This window comes from Lactuca virosa, chromosome 8 (assembly GCF_052849685.1).
Source record: "Lactuca virosa cultivar CGN04683 chromosome 8, Lactuca_virosa_CGN04683_v6, whole genome shotgun sequence".
Classification (NCBI taxonomy): domain Eukaryota; kingdom Viridiplantae; phylum Streptophyta; class Magnoliopsida; order Asterales; family Asteraceae; genus Lactuca; species Lactuca virosa.
Window position 1 is genome coordinate 171,937,604 of NC_136433.1, and position 11,410 is coordinate 171,949,013.

Below are 11,410 nucleotides of genomic sequence, written 5' to 3' on the forward strand. Positions count from 1 at the left end.
TATCTCGTGCGTCCAGTGAAGCACTTCTGTGTGTGGTTGACGGTAGCAATGGTGGGCGTCGACATGATTTCTTGAAGCGATCGTTTATAATCAACAAGTTTGGCGAAGAGGTCAGAGAAGGTGAGTGGTGTATCCCTGACTTTTAGGGCAACATCAATGTGCTTGTAATCGTCCCCTAATTGAGTTAGGATGTGAACGATTCGGTCTTCTTCTTCTTCAATTGGAGCTTGTACGAGGGCAAGTTCATCAATGATTCCCTTCATCTCGTGAAGAAATTCTACCATTGGTCTGGAGTTTTTGGGGTTCCTTGCGAGTTTTGATTTTAAGGAGATGATGTGGGATCAAGAGGCACTAGCATAACTGTCTGTCAAGCATTTGAATGCCTGACGGGCGCTCTGTAGAGGAGACGATGGGTTGGATAGTGTCTGAAAATCTACCGAGAAGTGCACCAAGAAAAATTTGATCCTGGCGGTACCATGACTGATATAGTGGATTGGATATGTCGTCGATTGTCTTTGGCGGTGGTTCAGTAGGACTCAAAGTATTTGTCAAGATCAAGGTCGATTAAAGTGGACAGAACCTGTTTTCTCCATACAGGGAAGTTGGTTGATGTGAGCTTAATTGAAAAATGAGTGTGTGTGGTGATTTCAACAATGGTGGTCATGTTGAAGTGGGAGATTGTGGCATACTTTTTTTTTTGGATGGTGAAGGCTCAAACGAGCAGAGCTCAGAGAGCTCTGATACCATAAAAGGTTTAGAGAATATTGCAATTGAATTTGCTACATATTACATTCTTTGAGTGCCCATTTATAGGCTACAAGAAGGTAAGTGAGTAATTACAGGAGCTATGAATGGTACACTATTGTAATATATGATGATACACATTCCTTTTATGATGATTGTGATGATCTGTCACTTATAATAACAACCACGATTACGATTCATAAAGAAATGATATAACTTCATATCGCCCTCTTATTTTGATCATCTTGAGGAGTGTAACTCATAAAACGAGAACAAAAAGAGAGCACCCATTCATCTGCTACTATGACCAAATATTTCGTACATACAATTTTCTTCTTGACAAACACCGAAGGATCCCATATAAAAAAAAATATTGTCCGACAAAACCCCTTGCACTACTACAAGCAAAATCAACAAAGATTGTAGACAAACGCGTGCACAAAGAGATTCTTTTAACCATAGAAAGCTAATACCATGCTTCCAACAAATACTGTATATACAAAACATTTTCTTTTGTTACCTATATCACATGCATTAAGGCTAGAGGAAGTGGTGTCAAGTTTGCCACGGTTACGTAGGCGCTACCTAAGATTTGTCACACAGCTTCAAAATTTTGTCAATTTACTGGGCGTGGGTTGTCATTTTTGTCATGTTAAAAAAAATTGAAAATAAAATAAAATAAAAAGAATAAAGGCATTGTGATTGGTTGGTCAAAAAATCAAATGAAGGAAATGGTGGAGAAAGCTCGGTAACTTATTGCCGAAAGAGTTGCCATTTTTGCCATGTTGAGGGGCACGACATGGTGTTTGCCGAGGTGGTTGCCGAGCTATCCGAACTCCACACCGTCTAGCCTAATAGACATAATTTTTATTTATTAACTATCTTCGCACCAATATCGTTTATTAACTTTATTAGATCGGTAATTGTTATTCAGTTTATCTGCCAAGGAGCCCCCATCTCTTAATGTTTATTGTAATAATTAATATAATTTCAACTTTTGTTATTTGAAAGACATAAACTTGGACTATGAATAGAACTTTCAAAATAGGAAGATAGCAAGAAATTCTCTTTTGATTGCTACACTCATATGGATGTATTATTAAACAATCATTCAACCAATTGACAACCCTCACAAATTCGTCTTCACTCTTCACATGCAAAAATCCAATATTTATTAATATTAACATTAATTCTAAAAAATGAACAACACAACTATTAATCTATTTTTACAACTCGAAAAAAAGGGGGTAGACTCTTTGCACATTTTCTCACACGCCAACTTCTTCAACATCATTCAAACTTTATCATATCCTGAAAAATAAAATATTAATTAAAAATAAATTTAATCAAAGCTAGAATCTCGTGGAATATTTTCAATGATTCGATTTAATAAGTACTCATGTTGATGGTAACTTAATTTATGGTCTTACCATATGTTTTAATAAAAAAACATTAATTATAAAATCTTCATTATATAAATCTCGGAAGACATGAATACTTATAAGTTATAATAATTACTTGTGAACAAATAATAAATTTATATATATAAAAAAAACTTTTTTGGAAAAATCAAAAACTGCATTTTAATTAGTTTCAATATTCAAATATCTTACGTTCAAATATAAATAGTTAATGCAACGGTAATATCTAAAAGAAAAATCAAGATTAATTAGCTTTTTTAGGCGAAATAAAATAAAGAGATTGAGATCGGGAAGCATACTGTTGAAACTCGATGTTCATGGAGGTAGCGGTGGAATTGGCGATGGTTCCAAATGCGGTGTCGGACAAAACCATGGTTGTGCCGTCATACGACGGCGGAGAAGCCGTCTGAAGTGCATAATCGATTATTCTGACTTGAATCACCTGCTCAGGAATACACGTCCCCGGCTCGGCGGCGCTTATACATCTCACCAAATACTGCCGCCCACAAGCCGCTCCATTGTCCCATATCCCATCGCCGGCCGCCGCGAACAGATTGCTTGACGGGAATTGCCCGGGATCATATCCGTAACACGCCGTGGCTGTTTCAGCACGCAATCGATTCAACACCAAAATCTGTAGCGATTGTGTAATTATAGATAGAGATGGAAGAACTTACGTAAGAATGGGGGACTGTATTGGGCGGCGGTGCCGACGTCGCCATAGGAGGGATGAGAAAAAATTAGGAGGAGGAGGAGACATGGGAGAGACGACTGCAGCCATGGAAGATGATTCATTGGATCTAGAAAATTAGAGGAAGGAATAAAGATAATTGGTGGAACTAATTCTATGAAATAAAATTAGAGTCAACGGCTTATTCATTTGGATAAATCAACGTCCATGCTAGGGAAAAGACTCGTCTTAGTTGTCTACACAATAAAGTGATTAAACCTTTCAACCACTTTAGTTGGGAATATGTACGAACTTCGAGAAGATATTTGTTAAAATAACAAGATTTTAACTAGGCCTTACAATTAGGTTGAGTTCGGGTTGGCGGATCAGAAAACATAAACTCAACCCAACCCATATAATATATGGGTTGGCGGGTCACGGATTGGTGGGTTGGAAACTTCAACCCAACCCAACCCATATAACCCGTTTAAGTATATGAGTTCATGGGTTCACAAGTTAATGGGTCGAACCCAACCAATATAGCCCGTTTAATAAATAAGCAACACATTTTAAAAAATGAGGTTTTTTCGACATAAAGTTAAAAAGTGAGTAAAGTAATTAACATCAAAAAAGAGGTTTTCAACGTAATTTCATAAAGTTATTAACATCCAAATAAAATTGAAAATTGAAAACATTTATACAAAATTGATGCATTCTTCATTCGTGACTCGTGAGTATCTAAAAATGACGGTATGTGTTTTTTCCCTTTTTGATTAGGGCACCGCAAATGCAGACTAGCCACATACGAATACGAAAGGAATACAATGATACGAAATATTATGAATACGGAAAGAAATCAGATTTCATTAATAATTAAATATATCTATTTTTTAAATGTAATATATATATATATATATATATATATATATATATATATATATATATATATATCGCGGGTCAACCCGCCAACCCGTATATATATATATATATATATATATATATATATATATATATATATATATATATATATATATATATATATACGGGTTGGCGGGTTGACCCGCGAACCCAAACATATAACCCAACCCAACCCATAAAATAAACGGGTTGGTGGGTTGGCGGGTTGACGGGTTGGCGGGTCAAAAATCTCAACTCAAACCCGTCTATTTTCGAGTTGGGTTAGTGTCGGATTACGGGTTGGATCGAGAGTTACCACCCTTAATTTTAACACATTTTCACTAAAAATAAAGGAAAATGAACCAACGGCTCTAGTATTTAGACTTTACCTTTTTAATCTTTAAAGTTTTTTTTTTCTTGTTTTTTTTTTTTGTTTTTGTCTTTTAAAATAAAAAACTTTATTTTTGTTGGCTCAAGAGACATTAGGGGAATTGGGTGGAACCATAGCCATTTTGACCTATGTGTTCTTGGGGTACACATTCATGATCGCTTATGCTTCAAAATCTGTTGAAAGTCTTTACCATACGGTCAGAATTCCAAAATCAGTTTTCGGGGTTTTCTTCACCATGCTCTTTGCAATTCTCATTTCCATTAGAGGAATAGAACGATTCCAGGGTTATTGAGAGAGAGAGAGAGAGAGAGAGAGAGAGAGAGAGAGAGAGAGAGAGAGAGAGAGAGAGAGAGAGAGAGAGAGAGAGAGAGAGAGAGAGGCCCAAACTTTATTATTCTTTTTTTTACTAAAAACATGTCATAAAAACATGTCAAATCATATAGAGTGAAGGTACGTCAACTTTAAATGCATGTAACCTAGTATATTAGGTCGAAGTGACAAAAAAAGCAGGTTGACATCAACTTTGTTTCCTTCAAAGGCAAAAATATAATTTTAGGGACTGAAAGGGTAAAGTCGAAATACATAATAGGGCCGTTGCGTCATTTTCCCCTAAAAATAATCATCAAATCCGGAACGAAATGGTTCGGATCCAATAACGGATCTTTATCCGTTTATGTAATTCTCCTATATAAAGAGAATATGACACCTCTTGCCCACATTCCGTATGGATGGTTTGGATTTTTTTAAAAATTCTGACGACAAGAAACGAGGATTCGTAGATAGAGGAACATATGTTGAACCATGTTTTTTTTTACGTTTTTATATTTTCACTATTGTTGTTACAAAGTCCAAAAATCACAGTTTAAAATGCATAAAGTCAGTTTGTAACGCGACATACTATTCTGAATTTTTTATAGTTTTTTTTGATAAAATTGGTTTGTCGTGTGTGTTTTGTTGTATTTAGGTTATTCATGTTGTACTTAAATTTGTAGTTGGGTTATAAAGCCAAGAAATATCAATTTCAAACTCTAAAAGATAAACTTGGTTCGTAACCGAAAACAATTATGAAATGGATAATGACTTGAAAGGGTAACATACTTTCGACTTTATTCACATTTAATCACTAAACTTTTTTTCGTTATCTATTTGCCACTGAACTATTGAAACTGTTCACATTTTACCCTTATGACCGGTTGTTACCGGTCATAAGTGTAAAATGTGAACAGTTTCAATAATTCAGTGGCAAATAGATAATGAAAAAAAGTTTAGTGACTAAATGTGAACAAAATCAAAAGTTTGTTTCCCTCTAAAAAAGTTCAATGACTAAATATGAACAAACTTCTTATTGTATTATGTTTTAGCAAATTGTTTATTTTTGTTAAATAAATACAAACTATACAAACTATACAAACCAAAATAAAAGAATATTTTAAAATAGAAACTTATACAATTACGAAACGAAGACTGTTATGATGGACCTGATCACTATGAATTGGTGTTGTTTAGAAAGGTATTCTATATAGATGGGGAGATAATAACTCACCTTCTGAAAATGTCAAAATTAGACTTGAATCGGATAAATGATATGTTATATCTATATATTATATTTATAATTTAATGTGTTTATATTATATCATAATTAACTTTTATTTGTAAAGAGAAGCATCCGTTATGGAAACAAAATGGAATCTATATATAATAAAGCCGAATGTTAGAAAATGTTTTAAAACTCAAATTAAAATAGACGATACTTCTAAAACTATGATTGGGTAAGTCTTGATAAGACTGTTATTTTAGAGTAGTCTAGTTTTAGATTGTGTTATTCGATGTCTACAATTCCACGAATTACTAAGCGTTTTATGCAGTAAAATGTTTTTGAACAATATAGTTGTTAAAACATATTGTTTTTTCAGAGTTGAAAACATCCACTGTTGCATCGTCTTTATAATTACAATGTGAAGTGGAATGCATAGAGGCTAGACAACGAAGTTTTGTTGACAACGCTACCATTTCTTGTTTTAAACGTGCACGAGAGTTATTACACAACATAGAGACCTCATTATTGGTCTTGGAAACCAACTAGCTTTGAAAACTAGTGGTTCATCGTATGACAATGCTCTTGACTATGATGTTTAAAGATATATAAGAGTTCATCAAGTCAATTGAAAGAATCGAAGACAAACATGTGACTCCACTACTTTGGGAGCGAATTGTATTAACTGATAATACCGATAAATTAATTGAAAGTTACATATAATTGTTTGAAGTTCATTATTAGTCTTGTAGTTTGGAAGTTTTGCAGGCCTGTAGTTTAATTACGTATTTCTAATAAAACATTATGTAACATATTTTGAACACTAACATATCATTTGTTTTCATTCACATTCTCACACTGAAATAATACAAAAGGATAGATTAACCTTACAAACATATTATAATGACATTCAACTAATTAGGGTAACACACTTGGTCTTAAACATCATCAAAATAACTAAAACAAAAAATGTTTGAAAGCCACAAAAGTAATAATCAAAACATCAATCATAAACATTATACTACTATCGTGTGCTTCAATTGAATTTTGCACATTCGGTCCACTTGGATCTTGCTCAATCATCTTACATTCTTACTCAACCGTTTCAACATTTCAATAAATTTCGCTTTGTACCAAATATTAGGTAGTTTTTCATCATATCACTCAAAATATCCAAAATCTACATCCTTATCTAGATTACATGGGCAACCATAGCAATGCGTGCATATGTTTTTATCATTCCAAGAAACTGAAAACTTAGCTTAAATATCACACTAGCATCTACGATAAAACTATTTTCTTTGTTTGCATACGTTACTTTGGCAGTTTAAAACACTTGAGCGAAAATGCATAACCATTATTTTACTGAATAAGTGGTGGAATTAGTTGTCCCGAATTGCAATTTAAGTAATATGTTGTATAAAAAGCCAAAAGGCAGAATCTAGAATGCACTTTTAATTGGATATAAAGTTGGTCCTAAATGTACTTTTTGTTTAGTCAAAATTTTCCGAAATATAATATATTCTTTTATGGATCTTAAGTTTTGGAAATTATAATGTATAAATAATAACTAAATTTATTGTGGAACATGAGATTGAACATAGCATAAGATAACAAGTCTCCTTTAGGCAGCATTCGGAGTGAATAAAACCGAAACAAAATTAGATATTGAACTAGTCAAATGAGACATGTTTGTTTAATTTTAGTCCTAAACAAAATTGAAATAAGAACTTGCTCCATCCAATTCAGTCACGTGTAATTAAAGCTTTTAGGGAAGAGAAAAAAAAAAGAGGTTTTAATTTAAACAATTCCCAGAGATCAACTACTAGTTTTCAAAGGATCAACTTTTAACAGTTTCAGATGCAAATATAAAGTAAATCTTTAGTAGTCCAAAACAATTTAAAAAAAAAAAAAACAAAGATATGAAGTCTGATTATTTAGTTTGATGGAATTAAGGTAGAAAAGACATGTTCTTGTTTCATTAAGAGCTCCATACAGACAAACACATAGGACTAGATTAGATTACTTCCATAGCTTGCGAAGTGACATGTTTTTCTCAGTTTCCTTCTTCATAACTTTAGCAACTGCCATCTCAAAATCTTCTTGTGTTACATGAACTCTTCTTTCCCTTAAAGCAAACATCCCAGCTTCCGTACAAACCGCCTATATTATAAACAAAACAAAATAAAAATAATAAAAATAGTTTCTCATTAATTTTATTAATTAAATAAATTCAAATTAATGTCACGAATTGACCTTCAGCTCAGCACCCGAAGCACCATTCATCTTCTCAGCAATCTTTTTCAGATCAATCCCACGCATTAAGTTCATCCTTCTTGAATGAATTTTCAGAATATCACACCGTGACTATAAATAAATAAATAAATAAGAAAAAAAAAGTTTGTGTTAAATAAAAAATGAAATAAAAAATGAAAGAAAGTAGGTGAGAGATAGTGACACTAACATCTTCATTGGGATTTGGGAATTCAATTTTCCTATCAATTCTTCCTGGTCTGAGAAGGGCTTGATCCAGGATATCAATACGATTTGTAGCCATCAAAACCTTCAAACATTAAAAAATAATAATAATAATAATTAAATATTGGACACCAATCTTTATAAAATCTTGAATTGGCGTTGCAAAAAGTACCTTGATTTTGTTTGATGCTTCAAATCCATCGAGTTGATTGAGAAGCTCAAGCATTGTTCTTTGTACTTCACTATCACCATTCCCACTTCCTGATTCCATTCTAGCAGACCCAATACTATCGATTTCATCCATGAATATGATTGATGGAGCATGTTCCCTATTCCATTAATATTTCAACATTCAAGGTTTAATATCGATTTCAGTCATTATTTCAAGAGTAAATTACACGAATGGTCCCTATGGTTTAGGGTAATTTGCGTGTTTAGTCCCTAACTTATTTTTTTTATCTAGGAAGGTCTCTACTGTTTGTTTTTGTTATGCGTTTGGTCCCTGTCTTACCTAAAAAGACTATTTTGCCTTTGATTTTTTAATTTATTTAAATAAACACACCCCCAACCCCACCCCACCCCCTCACCTTACCTTACCTACCCCACCTTTTTTTTCCTATTTAAATAATAGTCTTTTTAGGTAAGACAGGGACCAAGCGCGTAACAAAAACAAACAGTAGGGACCAAGCGCGTAATAAAAACAAACAGTAGGGACCTTCTGAGTTAAAAAAATAATTTAGGGACCAAACACGCAAATTACCCCAAACCATAGGGACCATTTGTGTAATTTACTCTTATTTCAATGTTCCAAGGGCCAAAAAATCCTAATAGAGTAGATGAGGGTGCAAACCTGGCCATAACAAAAAGTTCTCTCACCATTCGAGACCCTTCTCCAATATATTTCTGTACTAATTCAGAACCAGAAACCCTAATGAAGGTACAATCAGTATGATGTGCAACTGCTCTTGCCAATAAAGTCTTTCCTGTGCCAGGTGGCCCATATAACAAAACTCCCTAGAGAGAGAAAGAAAGAGAGTTAGAAAAAGAGAGTTAATAGAATAATAATATAAATGCTTATGTGGCACCATGAGATATTAAATATAAAGATACCTTCGGTTGAGCAATTCCAAGACTCTCAAATAACTCAGGATGTTTGATTGGAAGTTCTATCACCTGAAATTTTTAGAATAATTTGGGAAAAGGGTGAAACATTATTGCATAAATGTGCATTTAAACCTTTAAATAACGGGATCAATTATCAAATGACAGAATAGTTGAAAACTGAAGCTCAAGAAATGCAAAAAGGAAACTTAAGCAAACCTCTTTAATCTCTTTAATTTGTTGATCTAGCCCACCAATCATGTCATATGTAGAATCAGGAACTTTTTCAACTTTCATAAGGTTGACCAGAGGGTCAACTTTGCTTGGCAAAACCAAATGGAGAACATAGCTGTCATTGCGAAGGGCTACCCTTGTTGATGGGGTTATTTTAGTAATATCAATGCTTTTGTCTATATCAACTACATATTTACCCTCTGGATGCACCTGCAATAAAATGAGTAAAAACCCAATATAAAGATTAGTGTATAAACATATCAAGAAGCATAAAAACAGATAATAACATCATCTTCTAACCTTGACTAGTACTTTTGACTTTCCCATCACTTTGACAACTTCACCAACATAAGATCCGGGCTCTTGAAGCAGCTGCAACTCTTCCTTAAGCATCCTGACTGTAATTTGATAAATAAAAGGTAAAATAAGTTGCCTGAAACGCAATGTATTCATACTAAGTTCAGTGAAATTGCCTTGTACACAGACAACATTGCAACTGATGAACACAAGAGAACAAACGTTCTACCATGGATAATGGTCATTTACTTCTTAACAACGGGTTACCTCAACAAGCAACAAAAGTAATATGGAGATGGTGAGATCAATCAACACATTTGAAATCCAAATCAAATAATCTGAGTGTTTTCTTAAAATCCTCAAATTGTTTAAGAACTAATTCAAGAATTGACCTCTTTGCGCTGATACTCACCGCGATTCTGAATTATACTCAAGAACACACAAAGACCTCAACGCGATAAGAATTTACAACACAACAGTAGCATCTGACTTCAAATGAATTACCCCTAGGGTTCTACTTCTAAAAACCAATTTAGGGAATTCGAAAAACCTACCCCGAGAATTGAGCTCGTTACGCTGAGCCTCAAGACGATTGAGATTGTGACCCTTTTGGCGAACCTGGAGTTGAGCATCGTGGATATGTTGCAAGTAATACTGCCTCAAACCTTCACCTGCTTTTGCTGTTGTAGGCCTCGATGAACAGCTCTCGTCTCTATCACCTGAATCCGCTGGTTTCATCGCTACCTCCACAGACGCCATTCAAGAATCTTGCTTTTTTCAAGATCGGAAAATCTGGAAGGTTATAGCTTTCGTGTATCAACGGGGATTTGAAGTTCTTATTCGATGTCTTTATGTGCAAGACAAGAGAATTGGGGACTACGAAGATTTTGAGTTTTGGGTCCTCCGACTTTCAAAATTTTATTTAAAATAAACTTTTTATTGCAATCCCATTTTATTTTTAACATAAAAAAAAAAAGAATAGTCCAAAATATTTCCCTACTCTAAGGGGTGTTTGTTTTTTGGCTGCAGATATGCACAATCACTTTTGTCTACGCCGCGCAGAGCACATACATACGTATATCCTTGCAAACTGTTTGTTTTTTCGAAATGTGTAAATCTAAAAAGGTCTGCGCGAGATATTCACCACACAGACATTGACTAGCCACTTTTAAGGTATTCACAAGTGCTTAACCTAAAAAAAACACGTTTCTGTTTCTTTTTTCTTCACGCCTCCATCGAATTCTCTTCAACGCTCCGACCGTCGACTGCTCCTCCCTCCACCACCGGTCTTCCTCCTTGTGTCACCTTCATCCAGACTATAATCGGAGCACCTCCTCTCCGATCGCACAACCAGACGACGCAAAAGGCTCCACACAGACATTGATTAGCCACTTCTACGGCTACACCCGCAGACTTACAACACTTCTCACACTATCTGCTGCTAGTGAATGCTACGGCTACCCCCGCAATCTTACAACACTTTCCATACCACCTGACTGTTAATGAAAGCTACGACTACCCCCGTAGTCTTACAACACTTCCCATACTATCTGAATGTTGGTGAATGCTACGGCTACCCCCGTAGTCTTACAACACTGTCCAAACCGGGTCGAATACGCACTCAACCTTACACTCAATTGAAC

The 11,410-nt window shown here is 34.5% G+C and overlaps 2 protein-coding genes across 2 annotated transcripts; both read right to left on the reverse strand.

Moving 5' to 3' along the window:
* Window positions 1–1,899: 1,899 nt before the first annotated feature.
* Window positions 1,900–3,088, reverse strand: LOC145133010 (EG45-like domain containing protein). The gene is made up of 3 exons (XM_079067958.1): window positions 2,843–3,088; window positions 2,465–2,765; window positions 1,900–2,055 (listed from the first exon to the last, which is right to left on the reverse strand). The coding sequence occupies exons 1-3, from the start codon at window positions 2,958–2,960 to the stop codon at window positions 2,049–2,051; spliced, it is 426 nt and encodes a 141-aa protein (XP_078924084.1). The 5' UTR covers window positions 2,961–3,088; the 3' UTR covers window positions 1,900–2,048.
* Window positions 3,089–7,580: 4,492 nt separating this feature from the next.
* Window positions 7,581–10,656, reverse strand: LOC145130721 (26S proteasome regulatory subunit 8 homolog A). Its single transcript, XM_079065496.1, has 9 exons — window positions 10,322–10,656; window positions 9,771–9,868; window positions 9,456–9,680; window positions 9,246–9,308; window positions 8,986–9,149; window positions 8,308–8,464; window positions 8,122–8,220; window positions 7,914–8,024; window positions 7,581–7,820 (listed from the first exon to the last, which is right to left on the reverse strand). Exons 1-9 carry the CDS (start codon window positions 10,524–10,526, stop codon window positions 7,680–7,682), a joined length of 1,263 nt encoding a protein of 420 aa, XP_078921622.1. The 5' UTR covers window positions 10,527–10,656; the 3' UTR covers window positions 7,581–7,679.
* Window positions 10,657–11,410: the final 754 nt, after the last annotated feature.